General features: G+C 44.7%; 1 protein-coding gene across 1 annotated transcript; it reads left to right on the top strand.

The window, feature by feature from the left end:
• The first annotated feature begins 261 nt into the window (after positions 1 to 261).
• Positions 262 to 27,648, top strand: nedd9 (neural precursor cell expressed, developmentally down-regulated 9). Its single transcript, XM_086193931.1, has 7 exons — positions 262 to 473; positions 12,462 to 12,869; positions 22,121 to 22,219; positions 23,746 to 23,895; positions 24,641 to 25,816; positions 25,937 to 26,026; positions 26,722 to 27,648. Exons 1-7 carry the CDS (start codon positions 462 to 464, stop codon positions 27,268 to 27,270), a joined length of 2,484 nt encoding a protein of 827 aa, XP_086050057.1. The 5' UTR covers positions 262 to 461; the 3' UTR covers positions 27,271 to 27,648.
• Positions 27,649 to 27,946: the final 298 nt, after the last annotated feature.

Below are 27,946 nucleotides of genomic sequence, written 5' to 3'. Positions count from 1 at the left end.
ATGTCAAATGGAAAAAAAACATGGTTTAGTTTGTACAAATACAGAGACCCTCTATCAGACGTTTCCGGGGGAAACATATCATTGTAGCTCAAAATCTCAAGAGACGCATTCTTCTGATGGTGGTTATTCATCGTAATGATGACGTCACTTTTCCTGTCAGGGCAGGGGAGAAAGTGGGCGGGCGCGGTGTGTTTCTGGACCAATCGGTGAGCGTTTTATGCAAATGCAGCAGACGGTGAATGTGATCCTCAGCAGTTCGGAGTGGAGGAGCAGCAGACTCAGTCCGGGGCTCAGAGAGGTCCCTACCGGCGTACGTCTCCGTCTATGAAGCGCTTCATGGCTGGTTAACCGCACAGAGAAACGCTCTTCCTCTCATGTGCGCTCTTTGAGACGATAAAGAGGATATTTCTCACTTTTTTTGTCCTTTTTTTGTACCTGGTGACTTAGAGAGGAGCTGCGAGATGAAATACAAAGTAAGTGAAGCGGCGCAGGTTGGATTGTAAACTCTGCCTCTTGTGTTCATAAAGTGGAAATAGCGGCTGCTGCTGCTGCTGCTGTTGCTGCTGCTGCTGCTGCTGTCAGAGGAGGACGTGGGTGAGATTTTGAAACTTACCATCTGTGGTTAAAAATGAACTCGGGTGGTTTCAATAGGAAAAAAAAAGTTTTTTTGTTTTTTTTTTTTAAAGGAGGAAATCGCACTCAACACGCCTTGCGGTGTGAGCAGGATGCTGTCGTCTCGCTAGAGAGATGTTTCTGCCTTGTAACTGTGACTATCTGCTGCTCACCTTTTTTTTCCCTCCCCGCCTATCGCCCGGAGGTTCTGGGTTACGGGTACCAGCAGGGGCGTAAAAAAGAGCGAAAACACAAGCCAAGTGTGCGCCCCCTCGCACCCTGCCCACCCCTGACCGCGGAGATGTAGCAACAGAAGTAGAAATAGGTTGTTTACTTCTATGTGTACTTTGGTGTCTACACGTCATCACACCCCAAAATGGCCTAACTTTGTCCTTCAACAACAACAAAAAAATCATTAAAGTTCTATTAATTTGCAAAGATCCTTTTTGAACAAAACCTGTAAGTCTCATTAACTTTTTTTTGCCATTTTCTTTGGAACAAATGTTCAGCTGATATAAACAAGGACTTTGAAATCATTTAAGTCATGTCTCCTTTTCTAGTCCACAAAAATCAGTCCCAGCTCGTCCAAATGATGTTTTTTTTTAATGTTTTTGTTGTTGCTGTGCGTTTACTCTAAACTTGTTTTTGTTGTTGTTGTTGCTATTTTTATTTAATTTTATAGGCTTGGTAAGTGTTAAGTACATCTGAGATCAGTGCTGGGGATTGTGGGGGCTGAAGTCTCTACTGTGGCACGTGTGGCACTGTAACACAACATACTGGGACACATTAGAGCTTCAGTTGTGTTTGTCTTGTGTGTGTCACCAGGTTCTGGGTCTACTTGAGAATGACGCGACTGATTGATATTTAGTTAATGCAACATGATTACCAGAGATGATCAAACTTTCTCTGCACACCAGCAGCCTTGAACTCTCTATCGCGTGTGGCTTTCAGTCATTGGAGGGTTTATTTTATGACTGACAGCCGGTTGACATGTTGCAGCTTAGTGTCAGCATCCCAGGAAGTTGGATTAACTGTAGATGTGATTGAACTTGTGGCTCACTTGTACTCAAATAGCAGGAAGATGAATGCTGAACACAGTTTGGGAAACATGGGGGGATTTAGTTTCTGCCAAGAACTGGGAAAAAGAAACAGCTCACGCAAAACTATGTGAAATGTTTGGATGATTCAGGGCTTTTGAGGGCAGCGGCTTCAAGACTCACTGGCTGTTCTGTGACCTGACACAGTTCAAGCTGGAAACTGTGGGCTTCTTTTCTTCCCGGGTCCCTCGGCATCTCGGAGGCCTGGTCTTACCCTTCAGCGGGGTTCGGTTGTGTATGGTGGGTGTGCTCTCTGTGCGTCATGGTCTTGACTTACTCATTGTCCTGCTAAATACACAGTTCACTCAGCAGGAGCAGAGTCCAGGGTGATGATCTGGTCCAGTGATCATAGCGAGGAAACAACTTTAGAATATCCTTGGTGATTTATTCATCCCATACAAGAACGCTGATCAGAGGATATGAATGAGTCTGGGTTTCCATTCTCTTATCTCAGTATCTAAGCTTTCTGACGTAGAACCTCTTTGTTTGTCTTTCTGTCCTCCCTTCTACATTCAGGCGAGATTGTGAGAGCAAAGCTGGTGTTCTTTACTTATGATAAACCTATCTGGGTTATGCAACACCGCCAGAGGACAGGAGATTGGCAGTAGAGCGAATAGAATCAGGTGGCCATGGAAGGGTGACACGTTTCCCTCACGTTCACTGACAGTTGAGCCTGAACTTTCCCCCTGGAGGGCCAGAATTAAAATGTAATGGTCGGCAGCATTTCGTATTTTCAAAATGCAAAATGACAAAATTTATCATCCAAAATTCCTGCTAATTCAGTTTGTGAGTAGTTGAAGAACAATTTAAGAGTAGATCTTTCAGTGGCAATGTTTTTTTTTTCTTCTCAGGGAGAGAACACAACTGTACTGTAACACAAGAACTTAGCGCTCACTTTCCTGTCCTAAACTCTGCTGCCTCGTCAAATTATGAAAAATGAAATCATAATTAGAAGCTTTACATATTTAAAGTGCATTTTTACCTTTTCAGAAAGTACATTGTAATCCAATTTTTGCCTGATCTATATTTTTGGGCCTGTCATTTTTTTCATCTCGAGGGGCAGTTTTGGCCCTCATGCCACATATTTAGCCTCCCTGTGTTAAATACAGTAGTTTCAAAGTTGATGCCGCCCCCCCCCCCCCCCCCCAACCTGAGCTACTATGAATAACTGACCACTACATTGCTTTCATCTCGGAGCGCGAATGTAGCCACAGGGGCTCGGTCACATGGCCTGAGATGAGGTGAGGCACTGCCCTCCTCGCTGACATCAGAGACGGTTTCCAGCAGGTGGTCAGGTGTAAAGGGGAAATTTGTCTACCATAGGTCGCATTATACACCCCCGACCCCACCCCACCCCGACTTCGGCTCCACACAGGCAGGAGATACAAAAGATAATGAGTTTGACATGTTTAGTCACAACTTTCTGGTGCAAAATAAAGAGAGAAATCCCACTTACTCACTCGCAGTCTTCCACAATCTCATTCTTTCACAGCTGATGTCACTGTTGCAGAAATAGCTTCACAACCACACTGAAGAGTGATTAGGTGAACTTTTATTCTGGCCAAAATGTGCGTGTATGTGTGTTTTCCTCACTGTTTAATTTTTATGGGTTCAGGTTCCAGGCACGGTTCCAAGAACGAGGGAGCTGGAGGAGAGCGAGGCAGACATTGTTCTGAGAGGGAGGAGGATCTCTGACGCTGAAAAGGGGGCTGCAGAAAATAAAAGGGAAAGGAAGTTGTGGGGGGAACAAGAGGGCAAACAGAGTTGGATGTATTTTAGGGGAGGTTGAGGGTGGGGGGGGCGCGAGAGGTCGAGGAGTGCCCCGTGAGAATGAGAGCATACAAGCAGACCGTGCATGGGAAGGTTGCTCTGAAGATGCACATGATTGTTTCAAGGTGCCCCTTTAGGTCTTGTTAATGAGTGTGTCGGTGGGCTGCACCCGAGGGTGGTGGCATGAAGACAGACTTCTAGAGGAGACGTTTGTTTGCTCTGCATGTTTTGATCGGCTTGTTTGACAAAACCCCTCACACGTTTAAACTCTCCCGCCCGCTGCCTGCTCATATGTGGAGTTTTCTCCAGTTTTAAGAGCAGGGTTGTTTTGTTGTTTTGGTTTTTTTTGCCCTGAGTGCTCCTGTGCTAGTTTTTCCGTGCGCCTGAAGAGCTTCTCCCCCAGCCAGAATGAATAGCAGCCCCCCCACCCCACCCCTTCTGCTGAGCCCTCGCACCATGATCCAACCATTAACATTTGAAAACCTTCAGTGGGGAGACAGACTACATTGTGTGCTTGTTTCAGGCCAAAAAAAAAAACAGAGAGGGAGAGAGAGAGAGAGTGAGAGAGGATTTACCCGACAACAGCAACAATGCCTATAATCATTTCCATGTTTGACCTTTTGGCGGAAATAATTCTCGCCGTCCTCTTCCCTTCCCCCGAAGAATGCCAACTATGTTGCAGGGTCATCTGTAGTCGCGGTGAGCTCCTGTCGGCCTGGTTCGACCCTGGCGAGAATCTGAGGAGGCTCCACAGCTGCCAGAGTTTTTAATACCGCTTCACTGTTGGACCTGTAAATTCCGCCGCTCGCATGTTTTAGCTGGATGCAGCCACGACGAAACAAGCAACTAATCCATGGAGAGTTCATCAGCAGCCATGAAATTCTTTTAGTAAATATGAAACAATATATGATAGACAACTGAATACCTTCAAGTTTGTTCCGCTCCGTTGAGTTTTTACTCCACAAGCGCTGCTTTCTGATATTTGTTTATCAAGAACAACAACGTGCTGATTGTTGATGACGAAAACAGAATTACCCGTACAAGGCAGCTGCTTTGGCTCGATCACGTCATCGCAAGAGAAACCATCTTGTGAGGCTGAAGTGATGCATTTATGTTCCAACCAGCAGCGATTCGGACCAATCAACATCCTTAGGGGAGATAGGGGCGTGGCTTAAGTGCCATGACAGCAAGAACGTTGGTTCTAAACAACAACGGCATCTCCTGAAGAGGTTTGCACAATGTAGCACAAGTTCTGTTAGAGCTGGAGAACAAAGAATGTCCAAGAACAGCGATCTGATCGGTTGAAGTTAGCCCATGTTAGACGGATGGTTTGTCCAGTTCCACGCGAAATATTTATTTGTTAAACTATCTGCCATTTTACTGACAGTTTCTACGTGTTCCTTCTTAAATGTGAAACAACCATCTGACGCGTCAGATCACTATTACAACTCAAAAGTAACATGAAACTGTTTTTTTGTGTCATTTTCTTGATATGTAAAATTAATTAAGGATCCGTCAACATCTTCAGTCTCACAACAAAACATACCCATCCTTGTCTGTTCCCATGCTGTCTTTTCTCCTGCTGTGTTTTATTTCCGGCAGCTTTGATACAGCCGCCTGTGTTCAGAAAGGCTGATGTTGTATGTTGTTGTAAAATGTGCCAAAAATAGAAGAGAAAAAGACACAAATAGTTTGACACTGTTGATCAGGTGAGATGTTTCCCTCCATGAAGCCTATATCTATTTATAGAGTCATATGTATCATATATCCCTATATTCCAGAGTATGAATTGAATATTGAGTTTGCCAGACATTAGACAGTTTGCCAGACAATCTTGTATTGTAATGGATCTTTTTTTTTTTTTTTTTTTTTTTTTTACATTTTACCGACAGTTGATGAATTAGCCAAAGATTCAGCAGCGCATTAATTGCTAACATCAACCACAGAACTACAAATTCACAGTCCAACATCATTAGCTATTTTCCATCATGTTCAAGTCTTCACAAGGGTGGATCTTCCTTCTCGGTAAACAAAAGACCCTCCATTTATCTCTCAGCCTTCGTGTTTCCAGGGGGAAGAAGGCAGGCTCCGTTGTTTGGCTGTTTTGTGTTGCTGAGATCTTTGCTCGCCGTGAAATTGGGGGGACACTGGAGGGAATTTCCATCTCATTGGCTATTCCTATACGTTAAACCATTCAATGTGGCCCTGCAGAGATACCGTGAAGCATATTTCACGTCTTGGCTAATGCCCCCTGGAGGGATTACTTGGTGTCTCCGGGGGCTACCAAGATGCACTCATGTACCCTCATTTGGCATGGGCATCAAGCTTGGAAGTAATCCACTGCTCCTCTTTGCCAGTACGTCTTGGCCGAAACCATGAGAATACCAACCATATTGTCACTTTTCACTCTGTTCAAGATACTGTTTTGACTCTTGTAGGTGCAATAAATTGTGTTTTTCAGGGTAAAGGTCAGTGTTAGGAACCAAACAAACACCCCTGAAGGTAGAAGGATATTTTCCTTCTCATCTAAGTCTCTTTTCTGACATTCCTTGAACGCCTCAGCAGAATATGAGAGGCAGCATTGCATAAAATGCTCACCCAGCAGTCCTTCCAAGTCACGGAACCTGATACACGTAAGAGTGTGGCTTTCACATCTAATTACAGGGCCGTACGTCAAAGCAGAGCCAGGCGATGCAATGTGTGAAGTGATAAGTCCAGGTCAGATGTAACCTGGGTCATTCTGGGCTCTGCGCGAGGCAGGAAGGGCTGCAGGCTAAGGAGCAGGATGGAAAAAGAGAGGCGGGTCACGTCAAGTTACCTAGTCGTTTATGTGACAGTAAAAAGAAGGGGATGAAGAGACAGAAGATGAAAGGAGAGGATGCTACTGGAGACCACCTCCTTATACTTTATACAGCTGCAATTGGCTGACTCTCACAGTAATAGAAACACTACATACATGCAGGTGGCATATGGAGGGTTATGGCTTTACAACTAGCAACACCTGAGTTTCATGGGACATCAGTGTTTTTTATGTTGTGGAGCACATTTTTCTTGAAACAAAGACCATATTTAACTGAAAAACACTCACAGAAATTGACTTTTAAACAAGGGAACCGGGCTTTCAGCAATGCTAACTTACTCTCTCCAACTGAGACTGTTAGCGATTAGCTCCTCAGGTCAGCTTTTTCACCAATCCGCTCCAAACAAGAAAACAAATCTGTTATTCTTTCATACAGTGCAACATCAACTGTGGAAAGTTTCATGGTCATTTTTTTGATTAATCTTGGTGTTTATGACCCAGTTTTAGTCACGCATAACCACTGACTAAACAATTATGTCAGCTCTCTGACAAGATCCTGCACATCTGCTGTGTGTCACAACTTGTATTATTCAACACAACCTGGCACGTCGCATCCTGTGGAAGGTGCAGTTTCCACGCTGCTGCTCCTTCTGCTGTCAAGATGTTTCAGGGTGTAGAGATTTCCTTGTTGTCCTGCCACTCGTCAATCACAAGATGAGGCAGTGAAGAAGATGGTGGGTGCTTGTATTTACACTGGAGGCACAAAAGTCTTTTATGCAGGCCTGAATGATCAGAACTATACCAGTCAGGGGGAGCTTGACGTGCTGCGTGAAAACCAAATAACTGTCAAAAACAGTTCCATACAGTATCCTGTCACACTACTTATGTTCTGGACCCCCAGGGGGACTCCCAGTCAGCCACAGGGACCCCACATTTGGTGTTTAGTGGGGTTTCAGAGATATTTCAGTTGAGGCTCAAACAATTTTCTCAAGAGTTTCTGTCTTTCATTGTTGTTGTTGTGGTTATTTGGTTTTTACCTGAAATTTTGCATGCAAATTGTAAATAGTCACAAAAAGAAAGGACAACTACAGCTTTGATGATTAAAATTGTATATTTAAGGATCACATTTCATTTTTCAAGTGTTTTCAATGCATATATTTGGCTAAGACACAACTCCCTGCCTCACAGAATGCTATCAAACAGTAAATCCATGAAACTGTGACACATGTCACATGATCACAAGGCTGGAATGAGCTATTGATCGATTATAGTTCACTTCAGGCCCCGCTAACTATTGAGTATTGATTTCTAACTGCCTACATAAGGCAAATTGTACTTTTCTGTATGTGGCTAAAAATGAAATGAAAACTCCAAACTTTTCCATCTGACTTTTTCAGAAATGGAGGAGCCTGCTGTGTAATTATGTTAATACACAGCCACTGGCATGGCTTATAAAGAAGCTGTAATCAGTGGGTCAACCTTCCTGAAAACTGTCCAAATGAAGAAATTACCATGTACTCGGAGCGCTGAACCGCTTCCCATGAGCGATTCCTACCCAGAACCCTTCACACGGCCCATTTATTTGAACTGGCTCTCACCCGCAGCAGGCCGCACTCTGAGGAACGGCTCGTAAAAGTCATCAGGTCCTCATTATCGTCATTACTATAATTATTTTCTATATTTAAACATGTGAAATGAGGCCAAATGAATGTGCTGCTTCACCCATTCTGCGAAGTACCCCAGGAAACGTGTTACAGTGGTACAGCCCTAATTTCCGCCGCTGCTGCTGCTGTGCAACTGCCTAACATTCTCATAGTCGGAGCGTACCACTTTTTGGGAGCAGGTACTGTTTATTTGGGTTGAACTCATCCATTTTCGACCCATTTTCCCCTCACTGTGAGGACATAGATCTCTGCTATGTGGTGTGGTTGTGTGTTTGGCTGCAGACGCGGGGTAATTTGAGCATTTGTGAGGCTGCTGAGCCAAAGCCACCTTCATTATTATTATTATTACGAGATTGATGTGCACCCCTGAAAGGCCTAAACCACCCAGTGAGCTCTTAACTGAAAGCAAAGGTGGGTCCATTCAGCAGCCGGTGCAGTTACATAAGGATTGTTTTATTTTTAGGTCGGTCAGAGCCAGCTCTGCACACAAATGAGACGACGTTTGTGTTCGGACTGTGATGGAAAATCCTTGTTGATGTCGAGGTGTGTGAGTCATGAACCGGAGCGGAGTGGAGGGGCCAGACAGCTGGGTCCCTCTGTGCTATATTTTGGGCTCCAGGTGCAGATCCAGACAGTTGAGTTTAGCACGACTCCTCACCTTCTATGAAACATAAGAGAGCTTCTCTAAAGACAGATGTTGCCAAGACATACATGTACATGAATGTGTTCTACTGTATCTCCTTTTATTGCAAAAACAATGGTTGAATGTGTTCCTGGCTGGATCTGCTGAAGTTCTTCATGTTCCTCTCGATCTTACCAAGACTCTGTCGCTCCTATTTTTGTTTCAGTCTGTCAGTTTTCTAGACCAGACAAAAACAACTTGAGTATAAACTTGATATTTTTGCCGAAAAGTGCTACCAAGTGATTAAAGGGGGGCACTGATGACTTTTTTTAAGTACCCTTAAAAGTACACCCGCACCCCCCACCATGGAGCTGTACATAGCAAGATGAAGCTGTACTAATACTTGATAACACTGATAACACTTCAGCAGCGCTGTTATCTCTTCAGGACTTTGAGGTCAGAGACACGTCATATTTGCACGGAGCAGACAGACTTCCACCCAGACATAAGCCAAAACTTCCTGGAAGCTCACAGTCATCTGTGAGTGAAGCAGGAGGGGCCTTCCCTCCCTCCCCCCCTGCTCCCCGCCGCACGCCTGCCCACCTACAAATGGCAAACACATGTGTTTATAGGAGGATCAATGGCGATGGCGAGTCACCATGTTGTGACTAATCAGTGTTTACGCCAGAGATCTGACGCCCGCTTTAATAGTCAGTTTCACCTGCTCAGATTACAGCGGCGCAGTGGACTGAAGCAAACAAAAACAGAGATGACCGGAGCTGAAGCGTCTCTGTTTGCATCGCGCAGGAAGACGACCTCTTTGTTCTATATGATGCTTTAATTACAACAAAAAAACAAACAAACAAGGCGATGACATTAGCCAAAGAGCTTTAAAAGTCATCACACGTATAGTTTAACCTTCCTGCAAAGCTCCAATGAAAGTCAGCCGCTGTGTTACAGTGAAAAACTGTTTCAGAGAATTTCATATTGGGGTGTTTGTGGTCCTCAGACTAACCACAGCAGCTAACACGGCTCATGTCATGAGAGGAGAGTAGTTCCCTCTAGTAATCTGATTACTAGAGGGGGGGGGCTCTGTGGCATTGCCCTTTTCTTCACTGCTGTGTCTGACTTTCCTTTTGTCACAAGACATGAAGAGTGTTTCACCCACCTACTATAATTATCTAACTCCCCTTTAAACCTGTTATAAACAAGCCCTGTTATTAATATCATGTGAACATCAAGTGCTGCTGTGTGATACGGGTCTCTGACATCCCAGTCCTGCTCAGGATGTCATTGTTATTCGGCTATCGTGAAGCACCGTGTATCGGGGGCCGAGTGTGTAACACTCTCAAAGCTGTAACGTGTGTCGTAAAGCGGTTTGATGTCCCTACGTGTTGCAGAATGCTGCGAAAAGTGCAAGAGAGTTGGATAGAAGTATATAGAGGAGACTTCCGTAATGTGACTAAAATCACAATGCTGCATGTGTCATCATCCAGTTATGACTTCGTCAGACTATGACCTTATTCAAGTGCAGGTCATTATAAAACATGTCTGGGTTGTATTGTCTTAATCTGGTTGATATTGTAATATTGCTCTCCGTGTAAATGTGGGCGTGTCTTTCTTACCTCTGGGCTGATATTACCTGTTTGTTTGGACAACAGTGGTTTTTGCTTCCTTTTGGTGTATGCGTTGGTGTGGTGGATGGAACCGGCGTTCTGGATGTAACGCCCATCACTGTCATTAGCAGATACAAAGGAGGATTATATGTGCTGGTCTCATGTCTGTGGGTTTCAGTTCTCCTCTAATCATCAGTCGAACCCGCCTTTTTATTTTTAGCACAAATTCAAACAATAACTGGAGCTGCAGTGATAAATCAGAATTGAGTTTCCTCCTGGATGACTCTGCCAGCGTTGATCAGATTATTGAAACCAGCAAACGGTCACGTCGGCTCTCATTGGCTGACCATGACCTCTGAGGTCACAATTGAACGTCTTCGCAGGCCCAGGGGGTGATTGTCAGTGTGTAATTGTGCGCTGGGTGTTGCTTGCTAATGGGGCTGACAGCGCACTGAGACAATAGCCAGGGAGGCCGGGACCACAGCGAGAGATAACGATGTCACTACAGAGAGAGTTTCACATGGGAACTGCCTGAAAGAAGAAGGCCAAGAGGGTTCAACAAAGCTCCAGACCAGGGGGCTTCCCGGTTCTTCCACTGAACAGCAGTATGATGAGACTGTAACAGCGCAGACCAAAAAAAACCACAATGAACATAAGGGTGACTGGCACTTTGGCCTGGTACCACAGTACGTGTTACTATCACTGACATTTTTCTGAGTGTGGCAACTATGTTGAAATATTTATTTAGGATACAAATGTGCATGGAGTGTAATAGGAATCCAGTTTGATCCAAATGAATTAAATCCAGATCACAATTTTGCAACATGATTCAGATTAAAAGTGAGCAGCGCTTCAGTCGCCATGTTAGCAGTTCTGCAGAAGCGTTATCCTGCTGACAGAAAGACAAACAGCACTGAAAATATGGACTCCCAGGTGAAGGAAAATTTGAGAAATAGATCATTTCTGTTAATGTGAAGGTTTTAGTCTGTATCCCAAAAAAATTGGAAGAACAAAATATGCTGCTGATTTGCATATAATAGACCTCGGTGGAGCTCTGTCTCTCTAAATACACTACTTACCATTTCATTTGAATAAGGAGAAAACTACGAATGAACAAGATGTTACTTGTTTGGTGCAGTCCCATCAGACAGGGTGGGACTATTTTGAAGTTGAATAGTGGTTTTGGTATGAGACATTGGCAGAAATACTAGTTTCCTTTGGTCTCTAATGTTGTGCAGGCCTGTTGTTGTGCTGGGCAGCTCCTATATTTGTTAGTATGAGAGTTAAAAGCAGCTGACAAGGAGTTTTCACGCTCAGGTAATTCCTTCCCTGGATGAATGAGGACTAACGGAAAACGATTGATGCATTTACTGAGGCAATTAGTAGTAAATGCCTTGTTCAGACACAGAAGTGGCACACTCCAGGGCTTCTCGTATCTCCAAAATCTGTGGTTTAGAGCCATTATCCCTCAACCCTCGCTGGCCCTTTGGATAAATGTGCCCTGAAGCAATGTGAAAGCTGAGAAAATCCCAGCGAGATTGGTGTGAGAGGCATCTGGTGTGGAGCTGGCAGCTAATGCGATCCTGCACGGTAATTTAAAGTGCAGAAAGTTCACCGGCGTGTCATTCACCAAAGCACCAAGCAGACATAATTAAAGGTGGTAAACACCGATTTCTTAGAAAGGGCAACTCTTATTTGCCTGTTGGCCCGGAGGTCGATCACTGGCGCGCTCGTGTCAGCGCAGTAAATATGAAGCTGCAGTCAGCGAGGACGGCGTGAAGGGCTGAAGGTGACACCTTTGAACCTCTGATATGGTTTTCCTGTAGAATGTGTCAAAGTAGTAAAGCGCATTTCACAGAGGTTGCAAGGCTTATTAAGAAAGAGCACGGTGTACACATGCAAAATGCCACAACAAATGCTTACAAATAGACAAGACGTACAACTTACATACACGCACACGCAAACACACGCGCCAACATTTGGTTTACAACTCAGAAAATTGTGTTTTAATTGGTAGGAAATTGGCTCCATATTAAATTTATTGTTTTTTTGTGTGTGTTATTCAACAAATTGTGGTTTCCTCCTTTGGGCCAAGCTAAGCTACGCTACTGGAGTGCCACCCATTGTCTCGTGCAACATTCTTCAAAATCCCTTTGGGTTTTTTATTGTCGGTGGAACTTTTAAGGTATCAAATCTAACTGTGTGTGACAGTTTGTTAATGCTACTTGGTTTTCATGTGATAAATTGTGTTTAACAAGTATTCGCTCTGTCCCGCTGCAGAATCTGATGGCCAAAGCGTTGTACGACAACGTGCCAGAGTCCCCTGAGGAGCTCGCCTTCCGGAAAGGGGACATCCTGACCGTCATTGAACAGAACACGGGCGGCCTGGAGGGCTGGTGGCTCTGCTCTCTGCATGGCCGCCAGGGCATCGCCCCTGGCAACCGGCTGAAGTTACTGATTGGGCCCAAGTTTGAAGCCCAGCCGACAGCTGCCGCCGCCCAGCCACCTCCTCAGAGCTCAGCCTATCAGCAGAAGGCCGGGGGGGCCCAGAGCCTCTACCAGGTACCACCGTCCCTCCAGAGTCCACAGCAGCAAAGCCAGCAGGGCATCTACCAGGTTCCTTCGGGACAAGATGTCTACCAAGTCCCTCCGAGGAGCACACTAGCTGCTGAAAACACACCGAGCAAGGTGAGACGGAACGCCAGCAGGGACATTTGCCAAGAGCTAATGATCTTTCTTCATCGCACAATCCCTCAGAGTAGTTCTTTGAACTGTCAGTTCCATCATAAATGAGAAATCCAGCAGTCAGCAGGTTTTCATTTAACAAGACTGATTTTACATATTAGTGCTCATGAATCAATTTGCTATAAAGGACTTTGTAATCCTTTAACCGCCGTGAGACCCTCAGTGGGATGAGGAAAACTCTCTCAAATGTCCAGGCAACATTCTTGAATCCCTGAATATTAGATATGTAAGACCACTTGGATCCATTGTGCTTCCTCCACAGTCATCGAGGGTGCAGGGTTGAAGGGGTCTGTGCCAGAGGTCCATGAATGTATTATTTTACAATTACAATTGAGGTCCGAGGCAGCAAGCCCAGGGAAATAAAGAAATGATGGGGGATTAAAGACAGGGAGAAAAATGGAGATCTGGGGAGACATTTCTTTGGGATCAGAGCAGATTTAAAACATCAGCTCTGGTGGGCGTGGCTTACATTGGCAAGTGTGGGTATTAGATGTGATAGGAAATGGCATTTACGCATTTACACCATGACCTGTTATCCTTCCAGTCTGCCTCGGCTCTAATCAGCATGATTGCACACACACACACACACTACACACACGCAAACATGACCCAGAGAGGCTGCAGAGATTGTGGGTCTTCCATGTGAATCGTGGACTGGGTGTGCCGGGCCCTGGCGCTCACCACAGAGCAGGGTAGTGTTTTTGTGCTGGCTATTGGCACATTGTGTGTAGCAGAGCCAGTGTAAGCCACAGAGGGGCAGTGAATATGGGAACAACTTGTGGAAAAGCAAACAACACAATGCTGTTTTTTGGATTTTGGTGGAGCCCAGCTGCATTGAAAATAGGATTCTGTATTTAAATGTTGGGTAAAGGAGCACTGGCCAGCCCAGAGCACTTGGCTTGGTCATTTACAGTACAGCTATATATACAATCTTGTGTCATTATGTATATTTGTTGTTTTTTGGCTGGGTTTTATATCATTTAATCCATATATATCTCAGGCTGCCCAAGCAAATATAGCCTGTAAAAGCGCACACAGATGACCAGTAAGCCTTCTCTATCTTTGTCGAATGTTCAAATTGAACCGGCAACCAGGGATGTTTTAGATCATGTCCTCTTAAGTGTGTCTTTTTTTTTTTTTATCCCTCTGAACTTGTGTGAAATTGACCTTCAGACAACTTTGGGAACGCTGAAGAACCACCAGGTATGGAGACGTTGAATGCATCCCTGGATTGATTGTTAGACACCTTCCCAAAACGGCGTTCCACCCGAATCAAACGCACCTGCTCATGCTAGTCGCTATCAGGTGTTAGCAGAGTCGATTTTGCTTTGAACTCCCAATGTTGAGTCACTGTCCTGACTTTTGTTTTGAAGTCACTTTAGGACACAGCAGCAGTTTCGTTTTAGCGCCCCACTTAAACCAGAGTGAACGCGGAGATTCTTCATGACTAACGAACACCTTTGGCAGAGAAACATTTTTCTTGTGTATTCATCCAGCACCTCAGACCAAATCACCCTGCCAGGAGACGGAGAGCAATTATATGCTGAATGAGCTCTTGATAACCCAAGGGTGTTTTTTTCCTTTCAACAAATCAACTCTAGCCATCACTGAAATGAGCTATGTATGCATTTTAGTAGGTAAACACCAGGCAGCAGCCGCGCCGCAGGGAGCATAGAGGACTTTAGAGCGTTTCTGATAAAGGCTGACCGAGCCAGAGAGCCTGAGAGGAGGCCTGTCAATCAACCTACACGCACGCACGCACACTCACACACACAAGCAACACGTCTCTTTTCCATGAACACGTCGCAAGGCTTAACTGAGGAATGGTATTAAAAAGGCTTTGGTGATAACTTGTTCAATTAAATGTGCCTCTAATGAAAGGCGGAGTGGGGCTCCTGGGCTCACAATCGCTTAGGTGTTGAAAATAACTTTAAATCTGTGTCCTGTCCCTTCCTTCTCTCTGACTGGAATGGCAAATCTATGGGTGCACGTGCAGCTCGGGGAGCTGCCTGGTTCAGCTCAGTTGAGTCTCCACTGTGTCCTCACTATCTCTTTCACTTCTCTTGGGGCAGGACAAAAAAATATTCAGCATTAAACATCAGTTCCCTTTTACTTTCTGGGTCAGTCTATGATAACTGAAGTCATAGCAACCAGCAGACCAGCTTTAAATGGTTATTTTTGAATTTTTTTGTTCAACCTTCCTTCTGTTCACGCAGACAAATGCTGTTTTGGAAGAAGATGTGTTGACGGGGGTTCGCTAACATTTCCAATCTGTCGTTGCACAACTTGTCTGCATGGGTCTCAGCTCCCTAATGAAGCACAGACGAGAGATGGGTATTTGTCTTTGTGCCTGGCTCAGAGGAAGATAGCAAATTTCCCCCAAAAGTTGGTATATTCCTTTACCATCTAAAGTTCAGTAACTTCAGACTAATTCTTGATGCCAGACAAATGGGACTGATAAGACATTAGGATCTGAAACTTGTTTTTATGTGGAAGTATCAAGTTTGAACTCGCTCTCTCTCGCTCTCTCTCTCTCTCTCTCTCTCTCTATTACATTGAAGAATGTATGAAGATAAACTTTGCTGAAGTGAAACCCAAACCGTGACCTTTGCCCTTCCAAACATAAACCCCAGCCTTGTTCACTACTGGCTGAGTTTCTGGAGTATTGACACCGAGCCAGGGGTGTTGACTCATGTGCAATGTAATGTGCTGAGAGCCAGTGAAGCGGAACGAAAACCAACCATTTTCTCATCAAGTGTAGATGAAAAAACACACACACACAATCACACATGCTGGTTTACAAATGATTATTGAGGCTGACGCAGAATAATAATAATCCCCTCTCAATCACGCTTCCTTCATCATGCATGAGTGTGTCTGCAGAGGTGGCGAACAACATTTAACATTTACTCTGTTACATGTAATTATCAATTTCTAATTAACGGCTCTTAGAAGTTGTTTTAAAACACAATACAGTCACTTTTAGTCAAGTGTATTCAAACAAAATTCCACAAACACTCTTAAACGCTATCAGATCGTATAAATAATTCTTACTCATAGTGCTCTCGTTTGAAAATAGCACCTTATACCTTGTGGAACGCTGCGAAACCCGTCTCTAACCAAGCAAAACCAAGAAAGGGACGACTGATGTCAGCATTTATAACTGAAGTTTCATTGCAGCTGCTTTCTCTCTCAATAAACTATAGACGTGGCGTTCACAAGGAGGGGAGGCAGATGTTCTTTGTATCCTGGTAACAATAAGATGCTCTTGTGCTGGTGGACACAGGCCCTCATATGTTTGTCTCTCTGTTTCAAATAAGCTGCAGCCTTCAGACTCCCTCTCAGAGGATGCTTGAAGAAATGTGTCCTGAGTCAGATGCTGCAGGCATAAACCTTCCCCACCACTGTGTGTTTGCATACTTCCTCCACCTGCATCCTCTGGTTTGACTTTCTTTTCATGTGGTAGGGGCTTCGGTATGGAGCCCCTCAGGGGACATGTGAAAAGAAATTGATAAATTTAAGTTTCTCATGCTCATCTTTCAGGTCAGCACCAAATATGTTCTCTGTTTTTTTTTGGTTTTTTTTTTTTCCCTTTGGCATCTCACTTTAGGAGCTTTAGTGTAAAGGCAACCTTAAGTTTCATAAACTCTGATTTGATGTGGGACCTTGTCCCCGGGTGAACCTCCAGGGTGTCTTCCCCCCCATCAAGGCCTCTGTGCTCTGCCTCATGTGGGACAGACGCCTGGAGCTCTCATGTCATAGAATGAAGAGAAGCCTTGTGCTGGCTTTTATCCTTCTGCTCCTAAAAGGCTCATTTCTCATCTAGAACGTGCTTCTCTTTATTTCCTCTTTCTTCTTCTGCTCTGAAAGGTGTGTCTGTTTCATTCCTCGGTGCTCCCATTTCCTCGGTGCTTCCCCCTCTGACTCAGCCGCTGAGGTCACTCTGTTCAAAGATGGGCTGGGTTCATAGTTCAAAGATCTCCACCAAGCTTCTTATCTACTCCTACCAGACGGCCTATTCATTCCTTACTTCCTGGCTCTTGAGCTCTGCTCCATGTATGGGCATTTCCTCCGTTCACTGTGTCATAGATCCAATCTGCTCATGAGAGCCATAAAGACGAAAGGCAGGATTAATAGACTCCCACACAACTCAAGGAAGTGCTCTGATAACCGTTAACCAGCTACGAGGGTGTGCCATCCACCTTGATAAAACCCACCAGGTTGTGTGTAGTGAATGGCTTGTTTGTTTGCCACGGCCATATTTTACTGCCCAATCATCCACAGGACGATCTCAGCCCCCGATAAGTGAGTTATGTCTTCCTGAAGCGAGCCAGCTACTTTAAACGCTCTTCTGCTGGCCATTGTCACAGCGGTGATGAATCGCTGGCCCATGAGATGTGACTGTGGGAGGTCATAAATCAGCTGTACCAATCTGCTCTGTGGTTTACACGGTGTCTTCCCTTTAAAGTCCTGAAATGAGTCACATCATAAAATAGCTAAAGCAGGACAGAAAATGAGTAGCTGAAACTTTGTCGACATGCTAGCAGTGTCCTTGGATTGGTATCAATAAAAGGTCGATGTGTGTCAGCCCCCCTGCTTTGGTCCTCGTTAAAATACCTTAAAACATTCATTTTTGTTTTTGCAACACTTGAATTCATTGCCAGTTTTCAATTCTATTAAAAATTCAATTATTTTTTAGCAATTGTTAGCAGATTTAGCTATTGTTAGCATACTGACACAGTTAACTAAGGTGGTGAACATAAACATTAGCATATTAGCTCTGTCATTGGGATCGTGTCACGATTAGGATTTATGTCAAAAGGTTATTCAAGGCCTTCTTCATTACAGTATCCCCTTTCTTCTTCGAATTCATGTTGTTGTTTTCTGATCATGTTTTCTTGGAGAGAAAGCGCTGAACGTCAGACACCTTCACGTTGCTTCTTTTCAGATAATCAGGCCGCAGGATTAAGAAGGCACTTTGATCAGAGAGGATGAAAGATGATCCGTATTCTGGCTAAAATCAGCGTGCTCTCGTTTAATGCTCCTCATTAAGCCTGCTGTCTGTTTGGCTGTAGCCTCTTGGATGTGTTATGGAGATGGCTGAAGGCCTCACAGGATTAAAGACTTAATTACCTGCATTAATTAGTTTGGCACATTAATAGGCTGCTGCAGCGCCGAGCGGTTGAGCGGAGCAGTAACGAGGGGGTCTTGCAACACGGCGAGAGACATCTTTGTGCTGTGATTCAGCAAAGTCGGGGAGGTTATTGTAGAGCAGGTACACCTTACATTTACAAGCTAACGTTTGACGGGTGTCACGGTCCGTCCAGTTGGCCTGGGGGGTCTATCTGTGGGGTTTCCTGAGCTTATGGTAGAGGGACAGTGCAACAAAGGAGATGAAGAGGTTTGAGTAAGGAGATGCATGGCTGCAATTCAATAGAGTGCAGTCGCCACATTACCATCAGTGTCATTGTCACCACCTTTTATAAGGGGACATTTGGTGAAAAGCCTCATTGGAGTTGTTGATTTCTGTCAGTAAGCCATTACAGAGGGGAAGTGTATGTGTGTGTGTGTGTGTGTGTGTGTGTGTACGCTCAGACCAATGAAGAGGTGTGGAATGATGAATCTTGCTCACACACAGGAGCCGTATGTCACCCAGGAGCGAGCTTGTTAAGATGTATTTATAACTCACCCAAATGGTGGTGATCACAATAATAATCATAACAGATGTTTTCTATTATTGCTACACAGATGGGTTTAGAAAACAGCGCAAACACCATTCCTTCCTGGAGATACTCAGGTTTTGGTGATGGTGGTGACGAGCGCTGTGGCCGAAGTCCGTTTCAGTGGTCTGGTGACAAAGAAAACCATAACATTTGACGCTTTTATTCCAAAATTATCAAGATATTGAGCCGTTTTCATTCTTAACTGCATATGTTTCCACTTATTTACCTTGTGTCTTCATGATCAATGTTGGCAAAATGATATACTAGTCAAAATGTATGAAAAAAGTCATATTCATTATCAGTTCACAGTCATAAAGATTGCCAAAGTGAGAATTATCCATCTCAGTTCTTCCCAAAGCCCGCTTTGTTCGAGAAGAGTGTATTTTAACATAAATCAGCTTTAAATATATATGCAAATAGAAGTCAAATATTTGTCAGATTCCTTGGATGTGTACACACACTTGTGAATCTAATGAATTCATGACATTTTACAATAGCATGAAGTTTTTATTCTCATTCTTCCTGAAGTTCAAATAGCGTTTATAAACCAAGTCACACCTCGGAACCTGGTCGACCCACTGGAATAAGCAGCAAATCCTCACATTTGCACAAGTCGAAACAAGTGAAATACGGTATTTGTGACAAACTGACGTAGCTCTCTGTAAACCAAGCCGTTCGGAATCATTCCTTCCTTCGCAGTACAGGAATTAGTAGTACAATAACATGACACAACAAGGTCGTATTACCACAGTATGTTTCCAGTGAAAAGGAGCTGGGGGGCGAATGGAGTTCTAACAGATGTTGTAATAAGCTCATGAGGTCGTTGATGACTATATGACAACAGCTCTTAAAGGACTCTGAAGTAAAGCTGGAAAGTCCTACCTGCCAAAAACCTGAGCCTGCATTGATGTTAAGTAAACACCGGGGGAGCCGTGAGTCACCCTCCACAGCACGCCGCAGCCTTAACAAGGTATCTATTTGGCTCCTCGGGGCACGAGTTTAAACCTGATCCTTCTTTAGTCACTCCGTTTGCTCTGCCTCCTCTATGAAGGAATCCTGGGGCCCTTCACCTGAGAGCACACAAATGTTTGCCCAGGCTCTTCATGACTTCATCGCCTTGTCTCTTTTTTCTCTCTCTCTCTCTCTCTCTCTCTCTCTCTCTCTGGGTGCCACCGCCGCCACGACATCATCAGATGCGGTAAATATTTACCCAGCAGCAATTAGAAGAGCGCCGAGCAGCCTCGCTTCTGTTAGGTCAACTGAGGGAGGAGATGAGAAATAAATGAGCATCTGGCAGAGTGCTCGCCCAGAGTGATGACATGTACCTGCGGAAAAGGTCAGCGAGGTCTTTGACAGGCGCTTCGCTGCATGTGGCAGCTGAGTCCTCTTATCCTGAGCACCCAGACTCAACCCTCAGGGCTCGGGTGACCTTCTACCAAGCATTGCTGTTGTTACTCTGTGAAAGGCCGGCTCTCTGTCCTCTGTGTCCGCTTACAAGGTTTTGGAGGTTTTAACAGCCCAAAGTCTACAAGCTAAAAAGCAGCTTGGCTATTTATTCCTCCTGTGGCTGACTTGTTTAAAGCTCTCTGTGTATGTTCAGGCTCTGACCCTGCTGGATGCTGCGTGCACCGACAGGTATGCCAACAATGAACACCTTAAATCACTGTGGACTTGGATTGATGCAAACCATATGGAGTGAAGTTAGTCAGACTCTGAATGGCATTCCTTTCCATACCAAGCAACGTACTCTCATTTTCCATTCCTTTCACTTTCCCCTCTTCCACCTCTGTGTTTCTTTTTTTCATAAATCACTTTTACAGACCAGACCAGACCAGAACCCCCCCCCCCCCCCCCATCTAAACCTCTGCTCCCTCCTCAGAAACATTAATCCCGTTTGGAGCTGGCTGAGGTTACAGTTCCTACTGCTCAAGCTCCAATAAATGTCTCTGAGATGGTATTAGGATAATATCGTGGCTATACTAGGACTCAAGTTTTCTCCTACCCTGGAGGCTCTCTCGCCCTATGCCAGGACACGTATGGTTCCTATTTTCGAACCCCGTTAATGAACCCAGCTCCATCCAGTGTGGCGTTGGTGCGTGGGGGCAGAAGAAGAGCACCGGGCTCAGGGAAGGACATTCCCAGAATTCCTTTGTCTGTCTGACGCAGCAAGGAGGTCTGCAGCTCTGGGGTGGGGGGTGGGATGGAAAGACTGGGATTAGGAGGTGTGGAAGGACTTATTAGTACTAACGGGAAAAGAGGAGGGATGAAAAAAAAAAAAGAACGGGCTAAAAATATCCCAGGCCAAAGTGAAGCCAGCTAATATGTTTAGTTTTCCAAGCGATAATCACGTCGCTATTTTGTAGCATGTCTGCACCACAGCGTAAAATATTTTAATAGTGTATTAAATCCTACAGGACCTGCGCTTTAAGTGGGTTGTTCATCATTACCAGTGCGCTGGTGATGACTTCAGCAGGTGGTTATACTTCTGAATTTTTAAAAGTCACATTCCAGCCGGTATTACGATAAAAAAACGCTCTCTTCCCAAATACCCCCTCAGTCATCAAAGCTCCTCCATTAACAGGATGTAGGCTGCACTAAAAGAGCTGCTGACGTTTTTAATTTTGTTGACTTTATTGTTGAACTTAACCGCAGCTGTTTTTGTTTGTTTGCCTCTATGTGGTTTTGCTATTTCTAGAACGCTTTGATGAAATATAACCTACCAAACTCAGTTTTTATTGTTGCGTTCCCACGTGTGTTTTTTTTTCTTTTCCTTCTTCCTCTTTCTGCTTTTAAAAGCTGCAAAGCATCAAAACACAAGTTACCGGGGCACGAATGCGTCAGGCAGCTGAAGCAGCACGTTTTTTTAAACTCAAAGTGAAGTTCGAGGGATGATGAAAACGGTTCTCGCCAAAAAATTATAGAAATTACATCAATAAAACATCCGTTTCGTAGATTTGACCATCTGGTATGACCAAGTGTGTACAGTAATTTTCCTTGTTCAGCAAATTGCTGACAGGAAGTGAGGGAAAGATTAATATCTTGACTTGTCCTCACGCAGACGTAATACAGGCATATAAACATCTAAACTGTCAGAAATTGGCAACGGAATCAAGAAAATATCAAAAAATATCAAGGGAAACTCAAGTTCTCCTCTGAGATTGAGTTTAAAGGTCTGCATGAAGGCTCCCTCTTTCCTCCAAAAATAGCCTGCGGATGTCGACCCGTCTCTGTTGTTAATAACTATCTGCCTCAACTGCAACCACCTCCAGTTGCCGGGTCATTCGAGGGCTTGTGAATGAGAAGCAGAACAATGCAGATCCAGGACAGATGTACAGAAGTCTGAGTGTGCGTGTGTGTGTTTGTAGTTGGACACACTGAGCATTTAATGTCTGGAGCTCTGCTGCGTCTCCGGGTGATGCTTTTAGACAGCAGCTCTGAATGTTTGTCTCTTCTCCTGCTGTGACGGGACAGGTGGTGACCCCGACCAGAGTGGGACAGTCCTACACATACAGCCCAGGCCAGCACAACCAGCAGGACCTCTATGACGTCCCACCCAGCAGGTCACAGGGGGTAGGTGTCTCTTGTTCCCTCATCCCGTACAGTAAAGTCTGATGTGTTTCATGTTTACCTCCATGCGCTCTGCATTTATTTTGATGTTTCCAAAAAAAAAAAAAAAGGCATCGACCACATACAGTAAATGTCCTGGTTATCCGAAGTAATTGAAAACTGAAAATAAAAGCAACAACATAAGTAAAAAAAATGAGAATGCTGGTACATTTACAGAGGCGATGCAAGGTAGCAGAGCATCGCTGTGGGTTGTAGTTCAGCATTAAAGTGGATGAAACATAAATCAAACTGACTCATTAATAAAATAGAGTCCATTTAAAGATTCCATTTAAGTGTTTCAAGTGCAATTTGTCTTAGTTTTAAAGGGATTATCGCAGTGCCTTTGCATATTTTAGCAAATTTACCATAAATCTCCAATATTTTGCACTCTACTTAACCACACAATTCACTTACACGTTGTAACAACAATTTGGCTCTTGGCTGTGTAATTCATGAAAGCGAACATAACCATTTGCTTTGATTTTAGTGGAAAGCCTGTTGTAGGTTTGACGTAATGCAGCATTAACCTGCAAAGATAGTGAGACGTTGACACAAATGTATGCAGATTTGGGGTTTACCATAATGGAGGATACAGCTGGGACAAGTTTCAAGAGTCTGCTAAATGATTTTTATACTAAACAGAAAGGAACAGAAACCCGTGGTTGCCTGGAATTGAAATAAAAACCTGTTCAAAAAATCCTTGCGGTGCTACCGCTGCACTTCTATGGCTCTTAAATATGTCAAAGCTTAAAAAGTTTTCTCCATTTAATCAAGTTGTACTTTATTCTTGATCATATAGAAAATAAGGGAGTGCTGCAGTTGCACCTTTGGGGGAAAAAAAACACCTCATTTAATCTTTGGAAAAACTTTTATTTAGTCATAAATGATCCTTTACAGTCTTGTCGTCTTGACTTGAACCAGTACTTTGCCTCATGAGAGTCCCTCCTGCATCACTTCTTTGTGACTCAAGAATGCAGAAGGAACCAGCCACATATATTTAGCTTGAAGCTAACGGTGACTTACAGCTAAAAACAACAAAACATCAGTTTCTAAGTATTTTAGTTTGTTTGTTTTTCTGGAGAGTGTGGCTGAATAAAGAAGATGTGTGTTAAAACAGACGATGCACTTGACAATTCAAAAAGGTTTTTTTCTGGCAGTTCCGCTGCTGTAGCTGTTGTCAGCCAGCAGTGACCACTAGCACCAAGCTAAATAGACTTAGCTGCCTCGTTCTACATTCTGAGGTAAAAAAAAAAACATCTTAATGAACTCAAGACACCTTTTTGTTAGTAACCTAAAGATAAAGCACACTTTTTGCATGATTTATTGCTTTATCCTGATGAAACCTTCATAACAGTCCGCCTGTTCCATTTTGTATCCAAGAGAAACTCGTAGAGCTTCAACACAGAAGAAAAGCTGCATAAAATCACATTAAAAAAACGGTATAGCGAAGTGCTCACCATAAGGTGTATTACCTAACGTTCATTTTTCAGGTGTATGATATTCCACCGGGTCAGATGTTGGGGTCACCCTACCCTGGACAGCATGGAGCGGCCCGAAATCAAGGAGTCTATGATGTGCCCCCATCCCAAATGGACCTGCGGACACAAGGCATCTATGATGTACCTCCTGCTTCACAAGGGGTAAGAGGCCAACCTCACCAGCTAGTACCTCTTCCACCACAATGAAAAGGCAACTCAGTCCGGCAGCTGAATGGAGGAAGTGGTAGCCGCTTGTGACCGGAAAATAATATTTTATGTTTATTGATACAGTTCCTAGTATTTCTTTTAATTGGCTCTAATCGATGAATAATACGTCAAATGTCATATTCATGGCATTCTTGTGGCTGCGCTAAATGAAAGCTTTGCCTGCCAGCAGAGTTAAACCAAAACTCCATGAGTGTGGTTCTGTGTCTGAACTCTGCAGCAGGGAAAACAGTCAAAGACATAACTCTTTGCTTTCCAGACCCTCTAAGATTTCACCCGACTTCCAGACCCAGCCGGGCAGAGAGCCATCAGTTTGTTTGTAATAACCTGAAATATGCTGGGACCAGTTATTTGCGTCGTTCTTAATTACAGTTGGGCAGGCCTGTCTAGCTGCAATTCAAGGCTGATGGAAATCACTTACAGGCCACCATTTTATTCTGCTCCGAGCCATGTTCATCAGAACACACACTCGGCTCTGTAGAGATGTTGGAGCTGGCGGAGGGTGAAAGCTTTGCCGTGCTGCGTCAGAGGGATGGCTCAAAAGCAGAAACTTTTAGGTTTCAAGAATGATATCAACATAGGCCAGGAGGTTTTCACTTCCTCAAGTCTCAACTGAAAACCAGCTGATGTGCTGCTTTGAATTTGTACTGGATGTCAACATCATCATTTTCCTCACTGGCAGGTCTACTCAGTGCCCCCCTGCAGGACCACTCCAGGCCCCCAGGAGGGAAACTACGACTTCCCGCAGCCTCTAAAGAACAAGCAGGAAGGCATCTATGACGTACCTCCACCTGCCATCACCAAACCCACCCAGGGCTCCCAGTCGCATTACGATTTCCCTCCCAGTATGGAACCCGCCGCCCATCACCAACAACAGCACACCAACAACAATGAAGGCATTTATGACGTTCCACCCCCGGCCCTTCACTCAGGGGCGGGCTCTCAAATGGACGTTTATGACATCCCCCGGGGGATGCAGCTCCCACAGCACAGAACCTCGCCTGCTGACAGGGACGGCAGCAAAGGCGTGTACGATATCCCTCCTCAGGATAATCGTGGAATAGCAGACGTGACGGACGGCGTTAATCGCCTGTCGTTCTCCAGCACTGGCAGCACACGCAGCAGCATGTCCACCTCCTCGTCATCTACGGGCTCCAGCTCTGAGGGGCGTCTGGCTCTGGATGTGGACGCTGCCGTCCAGAGGTTGTACCGGCTGCAGCAGGCTGTGGACGCCTCAGTCGGGGCTTTACATTCAATGGCAGCTTCCCCTCACTGGAGAACTTTTCCCTTCATGGAGCGCCATGCTAATGACGTACGCACAGTGTTGGACAGAGTCCGGGCGGCCCTGGGGGACTTCATTGTGTTTGGTAGAGGGGCTGCAGCAAACGCTACAACGCTTTCAGACTCCAGCTTGCACAGCAAGCTGAGACGGCAGCTTGGACGCCTGGAGGACTCTCAGCAGATCCTCCTGCAGATCTACCAGGTCCTGGAGAACTGCAGCTGGGCCCTGAACACCTTGGCATCGTCCGCTAGCAGCAAGCTTCACAACAAGAGCGACGACCTGGACCGGTTCGTTATGGTCTCCAGAACTGTGCCGGACGATGCCAAGCAGCTGGCCTCAACAATAGGCAGCTGTGCGGAGCTGCTGTTCAGACGGACGCACATGGATGGGTCCTTCTCCATTGGGAGTACGCCTGATGAGAGCATGATCCACCCGCTCACCTCCCCCTCCTCAGACACCGACAACTACCAGACCAAGCCCTTCCCCGTGCCCTCCAGCCAGGACAAAGACAACATGAACCACAGCGAGAAGTGCGTCAAAAGCTGGATGGAGGACTACGACTACGTTCATCTGCAGGTAAATGCTGCATGACTGGAAGTTGCCGAAGACATTAAAGGTCAATTGAAGATGTTCTTGCGGGATGTACGGAACTTTGTTAATGAATCTTTTTTTTTAACGACTTGTCTTCATTTGCAGGGCAAAGAGGATTTTGAACGTCAGCAGAAGGAACTTTTGGAGAAAGAAAACATTATCAAGCAGAGTCAAGTCCCGCTGGGGCAGGAACAGGTGAGGCTCAGTGATGAGGGTGGCGCAAGTAACTTTTTCCTCACCGAACGGCTCCTCGTAGCCTCAGCAAACAGTAGTCCCCCTCTGTTCTGCTATTTCAAATATTTAATTCAGGAGTTGTAAGTGGGGATGAATGATAATATCAGCACATCATCAGTATCAGCAAGTATTGGTCATTGGCTTTAATGTAACTTTGGTCAATATTTATATCGGCCCAATCAAATCTCTTCTTTGCTCCTCATCAATGATGAGGAAACAAGAATAAATCTATTATTTATGGGCCTTTCCAAATATTTTGGAATTAAAAAGAAACAACTACTGTTCCAGTTTCCCATGTGCCAGGCATGTGTGTACATGGTACGATTCAGTCATTATGGAGGATCGGTGTGGTCCAAGTACCAACACCTGAGTCCCCACAAGACGTGGACGTTTACAACTACTTTCTTGTGATCATTCAAAGATGAATTCAGTCTGTACTGCTTGTGAGAGTTGAATGTGGGACTTTGACCAGAGGAACTAAATGAAGGGATACATTTTTATAACCGCTATTAACTATTTAGATCATCTGGACTTTCTATTGCTAACCAGCAACCAGGATTTTAATTCTTGCTGACTTTTCTTCTAAAGGTTACCTCAGATGATTAATCTGTGTCAAATTCGATGGTGAGTAATATTATTCTGGTCCTCCTTCACAGATTAATCAGTTCAAGAAGCTGGAGCAGGAAGTGATCAAACCAGTGGAGAATGACATCACACAGTGGATGCCGCACCAACCCTCGGGGAGAACCTCGGCCTCCCCGTCAGAGACTCCCTCCTCCGTGTCCCCCTCCACTCCCATGTGCGCACGGGACCGCCAGCTACTCGGCTTCTACTCAGACCAATGTGAGCAGCACTTCGTCACGCTCCTCAGCGCCGTGGACGCCTTCTTCAGCTGCGTCAGCGCCGGGCAGCCCCCCCGCATCTTTGTGGCACACAGCAAGTTCGTCATCCTCAGCGCTCACAAACTGGTCTTCATCGGAGACACTCTGTCCAGGCAAGCCTCAGCTCCTGAGGTGGCCAACAGGGTGATGAACTCCAGTAACGTGTTGTGTGATTTATTAAAGACAGTGGTGGCTGCGACCAAGACGGCGGCCCTGAACTACCCCAATACGGCGGCCATCCAGGAGATGGTGGACAGAGTCACTGATCTCTCACATCACGCACAGCAGTTCAAAGAACAGTTGCTCCAAATGGCTAATTTGTGATTTCCATCCCACACACATTTATATATATATATATATATATATATAATATTTGTATTGCTCTTCATCTTTAACGCCTGTTTGGATGTTGTAAATAGTGTCTGTTGTGTAAATATTTGCTATCTTAGTTTGTCTGTAGGAGAATGATCATTTTTCATAACATTCCAGTCACATATTATTAAAGCACCTTAAGAGATCCTGTGTTCAGTTTCAAGTGTAGAGCGTCGCTGATGTGTCTTACCGCTGGATGTGTGACAGTAAAATCATGTAAATCCTGTTAATATCAATGTGTGTGTGTGTGTGTGTGTGTGTGTGTGTGTGTGTGTGTGTGTGTGTGTGCTGGGTTGGGGTGGTACTCTACAGACAAAGTAAAGGGTTGTTCTTAACCATGTGACTGCGTCTTTTCATTCATCCGACTTTTAGTAAAAGTTAAATGCGACTGACAGGAAGCAGAGGAGTGTCATACAAAGGTTCTCTTTTGTTCTATATTGTTCCATCCTCTAAATTACAAAATTATTTTCTCACTTACATCTTAAGCATGAAGTAGATTAGCTTCATTAACTCGGGATACAGGTACCTCTTTGAGATTTCTAACCCGACAATTAAGGCAGGAGGAATTCTAAACTTTACAGGACAGTAAAGTAGAGAAGTTGCTGTGAATCTTGATTCAAACAGGAAA

Source organism: Aulostomus chinensis, chromosome 22, assembly GCF_037954235.1.
Source record: "Aulostomus chinensis isolate RoL2024-O1b breed Wild chromosome 22, RoL_Achi_v1.0, whole genome shotgun sequence".
Lineage (NCBI taxonomy): Eukaryota > Metazoa > Chordata > Actinopteri > Syngnathiformes > Aulostomidae > Aulostomus > Aulostomus chinensis.
The sequence above is the reverse complement of the archived record's forward strand: the minus strand, read 5'-3'. Positions and strand labels throughout refer to the sequence as shown.